General features: G+C 41.8%; 1 protein-coding gene across 2 annotated transcripts in view; it reads right to left on the bottom strand.

Annotated features, from left to right (window-relative positions):
• Positions 1-797: 797 nt before the first annotated feature.
• The window catches only part of Usp32 (ubiquitin specific peptidase 32), a 162,635-nt gene continuing 144,947 nt past the window's right edge, over positions 798-18,485 (bottom strand). For both annotated transcript variants that reach the window (XM_052755777.1, XM_052755776.1), the window contains 5 exons: positions 11,941-12,132; positions 8,163-8,451; positions 4,877-5,301; positions 3,859-3,951; positions 798-2,893 (listed from right to left, as the gene is read on the bottom strand). In XM_052755777.1, coding sequence (XP_052611737.1) covers positions 2,720-2,893; positions 3,859-3,951; positions 4,877-5,301; positions 8,163-8,451; positions 11,941-12,132 — 1,173 coding nt within the window. In that variant the 3' untranslated portion in view covers positions 798-2,719. The remainder of the gene's footprint in view (positions 2,894-3,858; positions 3,952-4,876; positions 5,302-8,162; positions 8,452-11,940; positions 12,133-18,485) is intronic.

The following is an 18,485-nucleotide window of genomic DNA, read 5'->3' as shown; positions in this document are numbered from 1 at the left end:
TGGGCACCTGCACTCAAACATGCACATACTCGTATATACACATACAATTGAAAATAAAATAAACCTTACGAGGCTGGAGTGATGACACCGTGGTTAAAAGCACTTGCTATTCTTTTAGAGGACCTGGGGTTTGGTTTCCAGCATTTCTGTCAGGGGCTCTTAAATGCCAGCTCCAGGGAAGTCAACAACCTTTTCTGGCTCCTTGGACAACGACAGACATCACAAACAGACACACAAAAACAAAAATGAAATAAAATAAATTTCTGTTTGTTTGAGACAAAGAGTTTCTCTGTGTAGCCCTGGCTATCCTAGAACTAGCTCTGTAGACCAGCCTGGCCTCAAACTCACAGAGATCCGCCTGCCTCTGCCTCCCAAGTGCTGGGATTAAAGGTGTGTGCCACCACTGCCTGGTAATAAAATAAATCTTAAGGAAAAAAAGACAACCCAGGACATCCCTAGTAGTTCCCCCACCCCTTGTTCCCACAACTAGGTCCATTCCAAGGTATTTTATAAATGGAAAGTTTCTTCATCTTATCTCCTAGTCAATATGGAAAACCATCACTGGGCTTTTCTCAGCAATGTTCAATTCATACCAGCTCTCGACCCTGTGAAGGTGAGCCATATTTAAGTAAAATTTACCTGGTCACTGCAGGTGCCTCCTTCTACCTCAACAGGTGAGACATCCTCTCTGTAAGTGGGATTGGTAGTATGCACACAGAAGAATTAAACAGGATCACAGAGAGAAAGGCTGAAGAAACAGGCTCTTTGTGTTTACTTGTACAAGGAAAAACCACATGTGGACATCTGCAGTATTTAATTTGTTTGGGTAATAGTTACAGATAAACAGGTACACGCCATATACAATGACCAATACTTTTTTATACAGCTCATATTCAGTACATCAACACTATCTTATTTACACTCTATGTACATCAACGTCCTCCTAAAGTCAGTGCATTGTCAACAAGTTTTATACAGAAATTTACAAGGTGAATGTAGTTAATAGTTAATTTAATAAATTTTCTGCTAGTTCTTGAATTTAAAAAATTAATTACAACCAATATAACAAACACAGATCAAACAACATTAGTAGATTGTGCTACCTGCTCAACTAAAACATCTGTAAGGAAATTATTGAAAATCTTCCACTTTTTCAGGGGACTTGTCCAGGTAGGAGTGGACAATTTCATACATGAAAACCTTGACTCTACGAAGTATGCGTTTTGTGACTTCATTACATCACTCCTCTCAGGCCATTCCTTCCTTTTAAGTACACTCACTCTTCTGAAAGGATGTCAGCCTAGGCAGCTGCTTTAGACAACTTTTTCAAGTATACTGAAACTAGGCGCTTGCTCACTGGTCTCAGTTCTCAGAACACAAACACTAACTGCACTGGTATTTACTGTCATGGGGAAGGGAGGGTAACAGGATCTGACAACAAATGAGAATCAACTTCCAGGGTCTCCGTGGTTTTTTAAAAAAAGACCAAAAATAAAGTGAGAATTCCCTTGACTACATATTAAAACATAACACAGGAAAAATGCTGCCAGAAATAAATGACATTTGTACTTTTGTTCCAGTTTTGAATAATTAGAAAAAAGTGAGCAAAGAAATGTAATTTTTGGAGGAGTGGACATGCAAACAACTGGAGCTGCTTCCTAACCCCGCAGCTTCGTTAGCAATACTACAAACTATCAATGTCGGATGTAGTCTTGTTTTGAAATTTACACTCTGGTGGAGTTCATGTATAGATAGCCCTTAGAGCCATTAAAGAACAAGCACAATTGTTTGCATGTGTTCTCTCTTTTAAAGTGCAAAAAACGAGAAGCAAAGAACAAAAACCCACCACTAACAGGAAACACGTCTGGCTTTTGCATACCTTCCTAGAAACTCTTTGTGCAACATATGCATGGGACTATGGTGCAAACCCTGGCAGCTGCCACACCCAGCAGTGCCCCAGTGGGGACACTTCAAGTATCCTAGAGAAGCCTCCACAGGAGGGCCACCTGGGCTGGCCTTCTCCTGGGTCTCTGTGCTGAGACTGGGTAAAAGGCACGTGGTCTTAGGGACACTTGGGTTCAGACCAACCACCATAGCTTCTGCCACCAATCACTGTTTCAAACACAAACTCAACAAGAACAAAAAGCAAAAAAAGACATAGAAAGAACAGGAAAATGGTTCAAAAATTGAAAACTCTGTGTCCACACTGTAAGAATCATCTGCAGCCCTGCATGATCTTGCTTTCTCCATTTGTCAATACAATGGAATGAAACTTCAGGGAAAAGGAGGTAGCATATCATGTCGTCCCCAGACAACATTTCAACTTTTGTTTTTTTTACTTTGATTCCAAGGAAATCCTTAGTATCCTGTTATGATTATTGGTAAATTCTATACTCACTACAAGTTTGTTCATTATCTGGACAAGCACATTAAATTCTTAATTGGTCCCAGGTGATTGGTGCCAAACCCTCTTGTTTACAGGCTAATGGTGGGGTCTGCCTGAAAGTCCTCCATTGGACAGCTTGTGAGAGACTTCAAAACAAAATTATTACTATTCTTAAAGTTGACTGCTATTTTAGTTAGGATTTTTATTTTGTGCTTCAGGTCACAGGATAAAATAACTACATTTAGCCTGCTTTTCAGTGACGATTCTGCCAATGTCACCTACAAGGATTCACCTTCCTTACCACCAGCCCATCTAGCAGCTAGAGCGGTAGCTTTACTGTAACACACAGTACTTCTTGTAATCGGATTCAAAGTCTTCATCCATGCTGCTCGTGTCTGCCATTTTTTTGCCATCAATCTTTGGCAGAAATTGTGCACAGTCTATCCCCTGTTGCTCATAGAAAAGGATGTAGGCAGAGTCGGTGTCCATTTCATCAGGGTGAAGTTCCTAGAGGGATAAGAAAAGCCTTTAGGGGGCTGGAGAGATGGCTCAGAGGTTAAGAGCACTGACTGCTCTTCCAGAGGTCCTGAGTTCAATTCCCAGCAACCACATGGTGGCTCACAACCACCTGTAATGAGATCTGGTGCCCTCTTCTGGCCTGCAGTCACATATGCTGTATACATAATAAATAAATAAATCTTTAAAAAAAAAAAAAAAAAAAAAGAAAAGCCTTTAATTAAAAAAAAAAAAAAAAAAAAAAAAGCCACTGCTGTGTTGCCTCTTAGTCCCTGCCAGGAAAACCAACTCTCTCTAAGTCTCTGAACTGACTCTGACTGCTTGAATCAACTACCTCACACCCGCACTGAAATGAGTCTCATTATTTTCAATCTTTGTTTTTGGGGAGTATTCTAACCATAGGCAAATGAATGCCCAAACCCTCATCAAATTATTATTATTTGGTGGGTGAGAGAGAGTTTTCTTTTGGGACAGAGTCTCATGTAGCCCAGACTGGCTTTAAACTAATTTCAGAAGGAGCATGACCTTAAACTCCTGAGCCTGCCTCTACCTCCATCAAAGGTGTGGCCACCATATCCAACAAACCCCACCAAATTCTAATAGTTCAAAACAATCAGCATTGGAGAGGCCAGGTCTTTAGTATAAGTCTTTCCTAATATGTGTGCCACTCTGGGGTTGATGTTCTGTGTGGGGAGGGGATGGAGAGACACACACAGAGGACAGGACATGGTCAACTGGAACCCCCAAGACGGAATCCCTCACCAACTAGCACCTTCTTCTTACTCACTATCCGTATTTCCAGTTCCTCTCCAGTCTTCCCATCACCTGTCTTCCTAACCCTCGACAGCATTTATGCAGATTCATATAGACACATCATTTCTCGGTCAGCAGAAAGGCTATTTCAAATTTGTCAGCATTCTGTTCCTAACTTTCACTTAAAGGATGAGAACATTTACCTTACAGCTGCTGTCATTGTAACAGTACCACTTGCAGTTTGGGTTTTTGGCATAAGTGACATAATGGCCCCCACCCAGAATTCCTGAATGGCACTAAAGAGAGAAGAGAATGGCGGTATGTTAGTAATTAACAGTACTTAGCCAGGGCACAATGCTAAGATCTGAGCAAGAGAACACTGATCACATAGGTAGTAAGGGAAAAAAATGTGTGCAATCACCTAATTTTTTTCAAAAAACAAAATCTTACATACACACATACACACACACACACACACACACACACACACACACACACACACACTGCACATATGTGTGTGTTTAAAGACAGTGTCAGCCGGGTGGCAGTGGCACATGCCTTTAATCCCAGCACTCTAGAAGGAGAGCCAGTCAGATCTTTGAGTTCAAGGCCAGGTTGGTCTACAAAGCGAATTACAGAACAGCCACAGCTACCAAGAGAAACCCTGTTTCGAAAAAAATAAAAAATAAAAAAAGGATAGACAGTGTCTTGCTACATATCTTAGGTTGGCTTCAAACTTGAGATCCTCTTGCTTTAGGTCTCAAATGCTAAGATTAGAGCCACGTGCCACCTAGTCTGGCCCTGTAACAGTTATTTAGAAAGCAAAATTTCCTTAGAGAAGCACTAATTGAACCTCTGGATCAAATTATACTAATTACACGGCCATCTTCTAAATCACACTGTGAGCTTGGAGTCTATCCAGGAGGCCCAGCTCTTGGTTAACTTTGTCTATTACCAAACTTAATGCTCAGCAAGTAAGTAAGTTCTGAAAAAATGCTAGGTGATGAATGAATGAAGACAACTGAACAAACCATTGAAAAATTAAGACTTTTTTGTCCTTCCAAGACAAGGTTTCTTTGTGTAGTCCCAGCTTTTTCCTGGAACTCGCTCTGTACATCAGGTTGGCCTTGAACTCAGAGATCTGCCTGCCTCTGCCTCCCGAGTGCGCCACCATGCCCAGTGTAGACTATTTTTTGGAAATCTATGTAGCGCGTCACTTACCGAAATTGCATATAGATTATAAATAGGTTTACTGTGAGTATCTTCTCTTTGGTCATCAGTGCTGTCCTCTTCACTGTGGTTTCCAAGCTGACCATTACTATAACCATTGCCACATGCCTCATGCTCATAAAGGAATCCATTAGCCAAAGTGCTCTCATGATCCAGAGGAGTGACCAGCTCAGGCTGGCTGCCTCCCAACACATGTCCTTGGCTTAAGGTGTCAGCCAGTTCATATGTCTGTCCAGCCCCATTCTCTTTGCTAGCATCCAAATTTTCCTTACTACTCGACAACTTATTTTTGCTGCCAATTTGAGGAAGCCGGAGCCTCCCTTTGCTCCTCCCCAAAGTCCGTGGGCTGCTGTTAGGGCTACTGTTTTTGCTGGAGGGACAGCTGGCTCCACCCTTTCTTGAAGAAGAAGGTGAACCTGTGAGAAAGACAGAGGGAAAGATTTTTAAGTTCAACTGCCACAAGTTAAGTTCGATACCAAATGGTAACTCTGAAGCTAGCTTCCCAAATGTACACAGAAATGCTGACTGCCTACTCTCACTCCTTATTCCATAGCTTGTGATGGCTATTCTTGACTGTCCACTTGACTACATCTGGAATTAACTAAAACCCAAGCAGCTGAGTACACCTGTGAAGATTTTTCTTAATTAAGTCATTTGAAGTGGGAAGACCCATTTCTAATTTGGATCTTTTGAGAGGTGGGAAGATAAACCTTTAATCCAGATTTTCAAGGTTTTATTTTGTGTGTGTGTAGTTTTTTTTTGTTTTTGTCTTTTTTTTTTTAAGTTTTTCAGAGACAGGGTTTCTCTGTGTAGCCTTGGCTATCCTGGAACTTGCTCTGTAGACCAGGCTGGCCCCGAACTCACAGAGATCTGCCTGCCTCTGCCTCCTGAGTGCTGGGATTAAAGGTGTGCACCATCATCACTGCCCCAAAATCCTGATAGTTTGATGTAGTAAAATCCACCTAATCTGGGCCACACCCTCTGGCGGCAGCCTATATAAAGGCCATGGAAGAAGAAAGCTATCACTCTGCCTGCAGACACTTGCTCTGGGTGGCAAATTCATTCCTTCACTGGTTATTAGAGTCTGCTTCTCTGGGATTCTGGTGTATGCTGAAAACCAGCTGAGACATCCAGACTAGTGGACTGGATAACTACTGATTCTTAGACCTTTCCTTGGTAGACAGCCATTAGTGGACTAACTAGCTGGACCACACTCTGTACACCACTCGAATAAATCCCATCTATTTTGTGTGTATGTATTCATTCTGTTGGTTCTGCTCCTCTAGAGAAACCCTACCACACAACTAATAAAACAGGCAACAGCACACTGCAGGGATATAGAATCCTGGGAAGGTGGTCTATGTCATAATCAGCTCCAAACCATGAATTTTAGTAATACATTCTCAGGCTGGGTGTGGTCTTGTTACTCAACAAACTAAAGCAGAAGGGTTTTGAGTTCAAGGCCAGCCTGGTCTACAGAGCAAGTTCCAGGACAGCCAGAGCTACATAGTGAGACCCTATCTCAAAAAAAAAAAAAAAAAAAAAAAAAAAAGTTTAAGGCCAGTCTGGGCAACATTCAGGTAAAGCTCAGTATGGGAAACTTAGTGAGATGCTACCTCAAATAAAGATAAAAAAAAAAAGGGCTAGAGATGTATGTATTAAATCTGTAAAGCACTGTCTAGCATGTGTGAAATCCTGTGTTCAATACCTAGCAAAATGAAGGGGGAAAATACATAAAAACTCTGGGAATTAAAACTACACAACTCAACCATCTATTTCACTGGTAAAAGGTTAATTTAACTACATGAAATTTTCCCTGACTCCACTGTACATTTTTCAGAGAACAAAAGTCAAGCTCACACACAGGGCTGGAGCTTTAGTTGGTGGGAACATGGTAAAAATAATCCTATATACTTAGTGTTCTTTCCCTGTGGATCCCCCAAGATCCAAATAATTACAGATCAAACTTACTAAAAAACCTGCATTTGTGCTGAAGCATACAAATTTCTTTTGTATGATTTCATGAATATTGTAACAACAGCTATTTACATAACAGTGTAGTAGCTATTTTCATATATGTATATTTACATTTATATGTGCATATACTTGTGGGTACACATACCATGATGTTTATGTGTGATCAGAGGACAGCTCTCTCCTACCATGTGGGTTTAGGGACTGAATTTAAGCATCTTTATCCACTGAGCCATTTTGCTGGCTCTTGTTTATATTTTTGAAGACAGAATGTATGTAACCTAGGCTGGGTTTAAAACTTAGAATTCTGGAGCTGGAGAGATGGCTTGGCTCAGCAGTTAAGAGCACAGGGTGCTCTTCCAGAGGATTCAGGTTCAGTTCCCAGCACCCACATGGCAGCCCACAACTGTCTATAACTCCAGTTCCAGGGTATCTAATACCCTCATACCAATGCACATAAAATAAAACAAAAACAACCTAACTTAGAATTCTCCTGCCTTAGTTTTCTAAGACCTGAGATTATATAGGTGTGTGTTATCTCACACCTCTTTCTTGTATTACTATAAAAAATATAGAGATGATTTAAAATGTCAGAGAAGATATGAATAGGTTATGTGCAAATATCACACCATTTTATGTACAGGACTTGAACATCCATGGTTTTTGGTATCTGTGATGGTTACAGGGTCAGCTTAGAATTGAGTGGGTTTAGAATCATCTAGGAGAGACACCTCTGAGTGTGCTTGAGGGTATTTCCAGGAAGGTCTAATTAGGGAAGAAAGATCCACCATGACTGTAGGCTTTACCACCTTGTTGTCTGGGGTCCTGAACTTAAAACAAAAATGGAAGAAGAAAATAGCTACACACCAGCATTGATGTCTCTCTGCTTCGTGACTATGGATAGATATAACCACTAACTATACACTACTACTGCTGGCATTTCAAATCCTTTTGCCCTAACTTGGTATTCTCTCCATTTTACAAATGACAAAGGAGAATCGAGATTTAAGGAGGGTATTATCTTGTGCTAAAAGTCACAAAGCTGAAATACAAATTACTGGTCCAGAATAGAAGGCCGTGGGAGCTACAAAGCAAGACCAAGACAAAGGAAGGAAGGAAGGAAGAAAGGAAGGAAGGAAGGAAGGAAGGAAGGAAGGAAGGAAGGAGAAAGAAAGAAAGAAAAAGGAAGGAAGGAAGAAAGGAGGGAGGGAGGGAGGAAAGGAAGGACAAAAAAAGGAAGGAAAAAGAAAGGAAGGAAGGAGGAAAGGGGGAGAGGGAGGTAGGGCAAGCCCCGTTCCCTTACCTTTTGGGCTACTGGTGATATTTGCACTGAGTGAAGATGGGCTCTTGCTCAGGAGCACATCCTCCTCCCCTGCTGAGCTCTGGACATCCACTTTCTTCACATCTCCTCCTGAAATCCTTAGCTCAGAGCTGTCATCCCCCTGGGGTGTGAGTGGTTTATGCTGGCAAAGAGCTGGGTCTCTTGGTACTAAAAAAGCACTAGGGTCAAAACTTTCACGAGGAAACTTAACAATTTTCTGTGATTTTATCCACCGTCCATTTACAAACTGAAATCGTTTAAGGTGAATAATCTGAAGAAGAAAAGGCAGAACAATTGCATTCAAGGGTTCTGAAGAACATGTAACATTTGCACATTGTTAACAATCTCAAATATAAGTTGTTTTTTTTTTTTTTTTTTTTGGTTTTCGAGATAGGGTTTCTCTGTGTAGCCCTGGCTATCCTGGGCTACTCTGTAGATGAGGCTGGCCTCGAACTCAGACATCTACCTGCTTCTACCTGCAGAGTACTGGGATTAAAGATAAGTGCCACTATGCCTGGGCAAATGTAAGCTTTAAATAAATGCTTTTATTCTTTGTTTTATATGATGGTTATATGCATATATGCAATTGGCAGAGTCATCAAATCTGATATTCAAAAATCTATGCATTTAACTGCATATTAATCATATCTTACATTTAAAAAAATTCCCTCTTCCTTACCCACCAGATCCCCAAGTCCACCCGGGCCCACTTCTTCTTTCCCTTCAGTTTCATTTCTGGAGTTAGCTGAATGAATGTTATCAATTTCTTGTATATCCATCCTTGGGAAGCTATTATGCTCAAGGAAAGAAAAATCTACATTTATTTTCACAGAATAGTAGGGTTATGACATAAACCAGAGTCTGTTTAGAACATCCTAGTCCCGGGGCTGGAGAGATGGCTCAGAGGTTAAGAGCACTGGCTGCTCTTGAAAAAGATCCAGGTTTGGTTCCCAGTGTCCCCATGGAAGTTAAGCTCTGTAAACCCATTTTCAGAGGATCTAATACCCTCTTCTGGCCTCTGGGGGGCACTGCATGCACATGATGCATGTGGTGCACATACATACAGGCAGGCAAAAACACCCATACATAAAAAAAGTATCCTAATCCTGGAGCCAAGTGTGGTGGTGCACACCTTTGATCCCAGCACGAGGGGGGCAGAGCAAATGGATCTCTGTGAATTTGAGGCCAGCCTGGTCTATATAGCACGTTTCAGCTAGTCAGGGTTACATAGTAAGACCCTGTCTCAAAAGAAAAGAATCCCAGCACTGAGTTGTGGAGATGGCTTAGTCACTAAAATGTGTGTTATGTAAACATGAGGGCCTAAGTTCAGATCCCCAGGACCATGTAAAAAGCTGGACATGGTGTGGAGTCAGGGCGGGTGACAGGGTGGAGACAAGCAGATCCCTGAGCTCACTGACTAGCCAGCTTAGCCAAATGGATAAGTTTCACGTTGGGTGAGAGACCATGTTTCAAAAAACAAGGTGGCGTGCTGGTGGGTAAAAGGACTTGCTGTAAGGCCCAATAATCTGAGTTTGATTCCTAGAACTCAAATAAAGGTGAAAAGAGAGACCCAACTTCACAAAGTCACCTTCTGACCTCCATGCCGTAATTCGTGTGTGCTATGCTAGCTAGTTTTATGAAAGTATGATACAAGCTTAAGAGTCATTTGGAAAGACAGATTCTCAATTGAGAAAACTGCCAGAAAATCTGGCTATAGGCAAGCCAGTAAACAGTACTCCTCCACAGTCTCAGAGTTCCTGCCCTGACTTCCCTGGATGATGGACTGTGATATGGAAGTATAAGCAAAATAAACCCCTTCCTCCCCAAGTTGCTTCTGGTCATGGTGTTTTGTCACAGCAGTAGAAATCCTAAGGTGTAAACTGGTACCAAGAATGGAATATTGCTGTGACCATGTGTTTTGGGGAAGACTGGAAAATTTTGGAACCTTGGGTTCATTGAGTGCTCAGAGTTTAATGAGCTGTTATGGGAGATAATGCTGCAAGCCAGTGCAGATGATGGGAGCCTTGGCTTGTGAGGTTTCAGAGGGACGGAAAGATTCTATTAGGGATGTTTGTGTGATATCTGAATTATGGACCATTGAAGTAAAATCTTTGCTCTGCAGTGACAATGCTGGTTAGCTGGAGCTGAGAAATCAGCTGTATTTAAAAAGAGACCAGCATCATCGAGGATTGTAAATCTGAGAGTATTTTCTCAGGGTCAGCATACAGAAGCTGTGGTCCAGAGGGGACTGAGGCTACCTCTCAGGATGCCATCCAAACTTGGAAGTGTAAGGGTCACCTGAGTGGTACTAGTTTTGAAGGCATGAAGGGGTTTATGGACAGCACCTGAGGCTTAACACTGTGTAGCAGGGCTGGAGTCCCTGAAGACAGGCATAAGCATGCAAACACGCATATACAAACACACATGCACATGCACACACATAAACACACACATCCTAGTACTGCTGGGGTAGAACAGTGCACTTTTCCCTCCCTCCTTCCCTTCTCTGTAGGGTGTCTGTAGTACTTGTAAATGCATGAAGGGGGAGGTCAGATGACAGTCTCTCTCTCCTGTTTTCACTGCTGAACACACCAGGCTAGCTGGCACATGAGTTTCCAGTGATTCTCCCATCTTCTCATAGGGGAGTTATTGTGTCTGGCCTTTCTGAAGCTTTTGGGGATCTGAACTTAAGATTCTCAGGCTGTGTTGCAAGTGCTTTTACTCAACTGAGCCATCTCCACATCACTTATTTTTTATTTATTTACTTATTTCTGAGACAGGGTTTCATTCTGTAGCTCATGCTGACCTGGAACAAATGGTAACCATCCTATCTCAGCCTCCCAAGTGCTGACATTACAGACATAAATGCTTTCATAGTTAATCTGTCTTTATAAACTCTGCTGATGGCAACCAGAGGCAGGAAAGTCAACCAAATCTGAGAGAGTACAGCCCTGTGCCCTGGTATACTTGCACACATAGCACACAGCCGTGTGCAAAGCCACTCAACTCTTCACTGGACATGGAAGCTCCTGAGCTGGCTGCTTTCCTACAGTCTAAGTATGGGCTAGCCTAAGCGTTCCTCTTTTATAGGGCTAGAAGGGCTTTCATTCTCTTTTGGAATTCAAATTTACCAGGTTACAATCCATTCACAGTATTTCTCATGTTGCACTAGATTGTAGTTACTGGCCTGCATCACTTTTTCTCCTTCAAGGCTCTAAGCTCAGTTATAGGATGTAGCACATATTTTTAGAACAATTAATTTCTCTGTTCAACATAAAAATCTTGCACAGAAAAGTTCATCCATTCTTTTTTAAAGAAAAGATTGTTGTTTTTAGTTAATGTGTTTGTGCATCTCTGTGTGTATATGTGTACAAGAGTGCAGGTATCTGAGGAGGCTAGAGGTGTTAGATCACCCTGGGGCTGGGAACCAAACTGAGGTCCACTGAGCCATCTCTCCAACTCCCAATGCCCCCTTTTTTTCCTCTTTTTTTTTTCCTTTGAGTCTAGGTCTTACTTTGTAGTCTGGGTTGGCTTTGAACTCACTATGCTGCCTAAGTTTGCCTTAAGTTTTCGGTGATCTTCCTGTCTCAGCCTCCTAAATTCTGGGATTACAGGTGTGCGCCACCATATCCAGGTATAAAAAGGTTTTAAACACCGCTACAGAAGTACCTTATCCTCAAAAGAATAGCCCCCAAATCCCATTAATGACTTCTCTCATTTACACTAGACTGCTCTCATAGAGGCAAGGCTATTAACATACCAGAATTGGAGGAAGCCTCCAGAGGTCCAGCTTCTTAGTTGCCAAACAGTGAGTTTTACACTTGGAGCAGTAGTACATCTCATTTTCCCCCAGTTCCTCTTCACTTGTGAAGGCACGGAGACAGCTGTCCAGGTTGATGGGCTCAGCCTGTGCTCGCCGACTCTGCTCCACGCTTTCATGCTCCTCTACAACCTACAAGAGGAGGAAATAGAACAAAGCAGAATTGTGAGGAGGGCATTTACAATAAACACTGGATATGTACCATCTTTTTTCTTTCTTTCTTTCTTTTTTTAAATCTTTTTCAGAAAGATTCGTTTATTTACTATGTATACAGTGTTTGCACACCAGGAGAGGGCACCAGGTCTCATTATAGATGGTTGTGAGCCACCATGTGGTTGCTGGGAATTGAACTCAGGACCTCTGGTAGAGAGCAGCCAGTGCTCTTAACCTCTGAGCCATCTCTCCAGCCCAGATATGTACCATTTTATCAGTCATTCACTCGTTCTTACATAGTATATATATGTTGGGGGGATATAACCCAAACTAGGAGCCGTTGAGCAACAAAATGTACATATGCACACACACACACATTCACAAACATCCTATCAATAACATCCTTGATTAAATGTTTATTTATACAAACTAGATTTTCCCTTTAGAGATGTGCCTCATGTAGTTCAGGCTGGCCTTGAATTCACTATGTAACTAAGAATAACCTTGAACTGATCCTCCTGTTTAACTAAATAGAAATCTGCCCAGAACTGAAACATTCTCTCCATGGAGCTGAAGAGATAGCTCAGCTCTTAAGAGCACTGGCTGCTCTTCCAGAAGAACTGGGTTCAAGTTCCAGTAACACATGATCTACAGCAAATATCTAGAATTCTAGGTCCAGGGGATCTCAAGCCCTCTTCTGGCCTCTGCAGGCATTGTATACGTGCACATAGACATACATGCAGGCAAAACTTCCTCACACAATTTCCTCCAGGAGGTGGGCAGGAGGTTCAAGACAATCAGGAGGCCAACAAACTTTACATAACGCTGAAACCTGCAAGGTCTTCAGCCTCCAAAACTGTGTACAACCAACAAACAACTGTCTGAGAAGACCCTGGCCAGGCAGAATGCTGAGAGTTCTTGACCTATCCAGCTGCCTGCAGATGTGCAGCAAGCTCCACAAGTCAGGAGAAGTCAGATCATCTGGAGTCACCATGTGGATACTGGGGACCTGAACCAGGGTCCTCTGGAAAAGAGCTACACTCTTATTCACTCTCTAGCCCTGATATAGCTGTATAATTCAATACTTGTTTCTGTGAGTAACCCCTCACCCATACTTCTGTTAGTAACCCCAATAAAAACCCAGTGGTCCACCAAGTTGGACTCTGATGTAACTGTTACTTTGGTCTGTACTGAGTTCTTTTTCTGAGGTGAGTAGGTGTGGGTGCGTGCTGTATAACCCTGGAGAAAACAGGCGTGTGCCACCGCACGTGACTTTAAGCTGTGCTGAGGAAGGAACCCAGGGCTCTGTGCACGTCAGGTGAGCACTCTATCAACTGAGCTGCGGCCCCAGTCCCTGACCATACTTTCTCTTAAATTTTTTTTCCCAAATCCTTTGAAATGACAAAACAAAAAAACAATAGTTAAATTGCTTGTCTATTTCACAATTTTGAAATCTTTAGGACAGTTTAAATGTGAACTAGCCTTCAACGAAAGAGTAGTAAGTAATTTCTACTTTAGGCAGAAAGACAGCATTAGAATACTGCACATGACAGAGTTAGGAGAAATAATATGGAAACAGGTGGATGAAATAAGAAAAGATCCAGAAAAGCTCATCATAAGAAAACAATACAGCCGGGCGGTGGTGGCGCACGCCTTTAATCCCAGCACTCGGGAGGCAGAGCCAGGCGGATCTCTGTGAGTTCGAGGCCAGCCTGGGCTACCAAGTGAGTCCCAGGAAAGGCGCAAAGCTACACAGAGAAACCCTGAAAAAAAAAAAAAAGAAAACCAAAAAAAAAAAGAAAACAATACAGCCCAGGGTTGGTGGTGCACACCTTTAATCCCAGCACTCAGGAGGCAGAGGTAGGCAGATCTTTGTGAGTTCCAGGCCAGCCTGGTCTACAGAGTGAGTAGGACAGCCAGGGCTATACAGAGAAACAGTCTCAACCTCTCCTCCCCTAAAAAAAGAATACAATATGCTAGGCATTAAACCCTAATATTGTAACTCATTTGCATATCAACATATGTAACAGACTTATCAGAGTACTAGATGTCATCATTATATGTTTCATGACTCTGTGTTTTGGAGGAGGGTATAGGAGGGTAAAGTGGATTAAATCCCTTATGCAGGCTAGGCAAGTACTCTACCACTGAGTTGCCTCAGTTAAATGGAAGTACTTCTATCTGTGATGGCAACAAAATGAAGAGCAAGCTTTAAAAGAGCATATATTTGTTGATACAATCTCTAATTTCTGGCCAAAACAATGGGGTCCAGGTAACTAGTATGGTAAACGTTGGAACAAGAAGGAGTTAAGGATGAGAATAGAGAGAGCAAAGGCTGCGAATGTAAATCAGCAGTAGAGTGTTTGCCTAGGGTGTTCTGAGTCTCTGGCTTCAATCTCCAGCATCATAAAGAAAAAACCAAGCACAAACAAAAAGAGCATAAAGGGAGTGGGAAGGGGTGTAGTAGGTCAGAGGAGAATGAAAGAAGGAAGGGCCAAGAAAGCAATAGTGAAAGATTTTCTCCCCCAATCTCATACTCATACCTACAACCCAACAAGCAATCAATAACCATGGAGATGAGACTTGACTGTCTCTACTATGTATGAGAAGGTAGGGAAGGCATGCTATCAGAGATATGGAGGCCACCTGAGACTTCATATATGAATACTGACATTTTTCTTTCCAGGCAGAGCCTGGACTACAGTCCCCACAATTCTTGCTTCTTCAAAGATCCCAGTGTTCACTACTCCACTTGCTACCCCTCCTCCACAGGTGAACTGCTTATCTTCACCTGAGGAACTATCTATTAGCTTTACTTGAAACTCTTGGGAACACTGGACTGCTTGGCACATTTCAGCCTATTTCATTTACTGCAGGTTTCCAAGTGAAACTTTTTCCCTACAAAGGAGGTAGCTGAGTCACAGGCTGTCAAATGTGCCAATAAACTATCAAGGTTAGAGTTCATTAGACAATCAAAGTTAGTTTTGTTTTGTTTTGTTTTTTTTTAAAAACAAGACAGGGTTTCTCTGTGTAGCCCTGGCTGTCCTGGAACTCATTATGTAGCCTTGAACTCAGAGATCCGCCTGCCTCTGCCTCCTGAGCTGGGATTAAAGGTGTGTACCGCCATCACCTGGCTAAAAGGGAATTTTGTTTGGGTCACTGACAAACAAACAAAATTGGTAATAATAAAGCACTAACAATCTCTCTCAGTATGTCTCTGTTTCTTTGTGACAGGGACTTGCTCTGTAGTTCAGGTGGGCACTGATCACCCTAGGTAGCCAGGTGGCCTCATACTCCTGATCCTCCTGTTTTAACTTCCTGAGTACTAATATTGTGAGCATGTGCTACCATGGCTAGCTCTCTCAGTATCCTTTGAACTGGTCATCTTAAGGAAAAGTGGATATGCAGAGGAAACATGTTGGCTGGATATACACACCTATAATCCTAGCACTCAGGAGGCTGAGGTGGGAGGATTACTACATTAAGACTAACCTGGGCTACATAGTGAGATCAGGTCGCAACAAAACAAAACAAACAAACAAAAAAAAAATGTATCAGGCTGGGGAGCAGGCTCAGTTGGTAAAGCGCTGGCCATGTGTTCACATGAGAACAGAGTTCAATTCCTCAAAAACGAAACCAAAAGCCTGAGTGTGGTGACATGTGCTTACAAGCTCAAGTGCTGGGAAGGCAAAAGGAGAGATCCTTGGAGCTCCACAGCAAACTAGCCTAGTCTAATTGGTGAATTTCCGATCAATAAATGAGAGACCCTGTCTCAAAGCAAACAGACAAAATGAAATCAAAGTAGACAGCTACTGAGGAATCATACCTGAAGCTGGCCCCTGAACTTACACATACAAAACCACCCTGTATCACAGCTGTCAGCTCTGCAAAACCCGAAGTGTATAAAACACAGGGATGCCTCTCTTTTCATAACTAGTAAACTTCCATGTCTGTTGACTTCATTAGGGATGGTTTTATGGCATGCTACAATATAGTAGTAAAGAATGATGATTTTTTTTTTTTTGGACTACCATGGACTATAAAGTTAGGTGGGGACTAAAAGACTGATAAAAACATTTTTGTGGACTGACAATAATTAAATTTATCAATACAATTTCCCTTAATTTCTTTTACCTCCTGGGATCCATGGTTAGATCCTCTACTACTATTCAGACAATGTATTATTTATAAACACCCTCTTCCAAATTATAAAAATATAGAAATCTTTTTGTTTGTTTGTTTTTGAGACAGGGTCTCTCTGTGTAACAGCCCTGACAGTCCTGGAACTCGCTCTGTAGGCCAGGCTGGCCTCAAACTCACCAAGATCCGCCTACCTCTGCCTCCTGAGTGCTGGGATTAAAGGCGTGTGCTACCATGCTCAGCTGAAATCTTTTATATACCTTTGTTGTTTTATTTTATTTTTAATTATGTGTATGTGTGTGCCTGTGTGGAGGAATGTGCATGTGTGGAGTTGCCTGTGGAGTCCAGGAGAGTTTGTTGGATCTCCTGGAACTGGAGTTAGGTGGCTCACAACCACCTCACAACAACAGGTGGCTGTGAGTCACCTGGGTCCTCTGAAATAGCACTACAATGTGCTTAATCACTGAGTCATCTCTATGGCCCCATATGTATAATATATAGGTAATATACATATATATATATAAATTAATTAATTAAAAGTTTTAATTTTTGAGACAGAATCTCATGTGTAGTTCTGGTTGGACTGGAACTCTCCATGTAGATCAAGTTGGCCTTGAATTCAGAGATCTGCCTGTCTCTGCCTCCCTAGTGCTGGAGGCAGATCTCTGTGAGTTCGAGGCCAGCCTGGTCTACAGACTGACATCCAGGACAGGCACCAAAACTACACAGAGAAACCCTGTCTCAAACAAACAAACAAACAAACTGTACAGAACTATGCCTGCCTGGCCTTTCACATTCATTTAAAACAAATTTCCTTGCTTTGTTATTTTTTTGGTAGTATGTGTATGTATGTGCATGTGCCACAATATGTGTGTCAGTCAGAGGATAATTTGAGAGAATCGGCTTTCTCCCTTTTACCATGTGGGCTCTGGGGATTGAATCTGGGTTGTCAGACTTGGCTGTTAAGGGTCCTTATCTGCCGAGCCATCTCAGTGACCCTATATCCTTAACAAAAGGAAACCACCAGTAAAAATATATTGTATACATGTATGAAATTACCAAAAATAAAAAATATTAACTTTTTTTTTTTACAAAATTAAAACCTTGGTATTTTGCTATGTAGTAAAAATTAGTAATCATTATTTTCAGTGACTACATAATAATTTATGTAATGAATATACCACATTTTAACCATACTTCTAATATGGGATAAACACATTTCTAATTATTTACTATTTTAAAAAAATGATATATGGCAAACAGAATACTATTTTCCAAGGAAAATTCCTAGATGGGAAATCATTGAAACAAAAATATAAAGCAAATGAGTAATATCCTTAACTGTGTACCTAGTTCCTTTATATGACCCTCTAAGCAGGGCCAGGAACCACATTTAGTAAGAGCCCAGATTAGTCATGTTTCCATTCCCCAGAAAGATAAGATAACTCAATAGCTCCAGAGTTCCCACTGTGTAATGCATCACTGAATGTGGACGTAGGTGAGAATGACAGGTTACGTGCTGGCTCTTCCTGTAAGTGGATGTCCTTCTCAGACTGGACAACAGGCTTGTTAAAAAGGGGAAGAGGTTCAGAGAGCTAAATAATTTCCTGTCTTTGATAGGACTGCTTTGTCAGAATAATATCCTGTTACAAGTTGTGCTGACAAAGACTTAGAAGTCTATCAACTGCTAAAAGTTTCCTTATTCAAAGAAAGCTTGAATAAGTTTCCAAAATGCCTTGCTACAGTGAGCATGACCTAGAATATCTTTTCATATTTTCCTGTGCTTTTAGCCTAATGGTATGTTTCTTCCTCTGCCCCTGTTTTGAGACAACCCTGGCTGGCCTTGAACTTACTGTGTATTCAGTCCAGGCTTTGAACTCCTGATCCTCCTGCTTCCATCTCCAGTGCTAGGATTATAGATGTCTATTACCATGTTCAGACAAGCCTAGAGATGTTTTGTTTGGCAAGAGTCTACAGTACAACAGGCAGTGACAGTGCATGCTTTAATTCCAGCAATGGGAACTCTATGAGTTCGGAGGCCAGCCTGGTTTACAGAGTTAGTTCCAGGACAGACAGTATTTCTTTGTGTAACCCAGGGTTACACAAAGAAACCCTGTCTCAAACAAAACAACAACAAAACGAGTCCACAGTATATCCATTCTTAGCTACAAAGAGCTGGGCTTGTGGTGGTA

Source organism: Peromyscus californicus, unplaced genomic scaffold (genome assembly GCF_007827085.1).
Source record: "Peromyscus californicus insignis strain IS unplaced genomic scaffold, ASM782708v3 Scaffold_3__1_contigs__length_106647218, whole genome shotgun sequence".
In the NCBI taxonomy this organism is placed as follows: Eukaryota; Metazoa; Chordata; class Mammalia; order Rodentia; family Cricetidae; genus Peromyscus; species Peromyscus californicus.
This window is presented reverse-complemented; position numbering and strand designations above follow the sequence as displayed.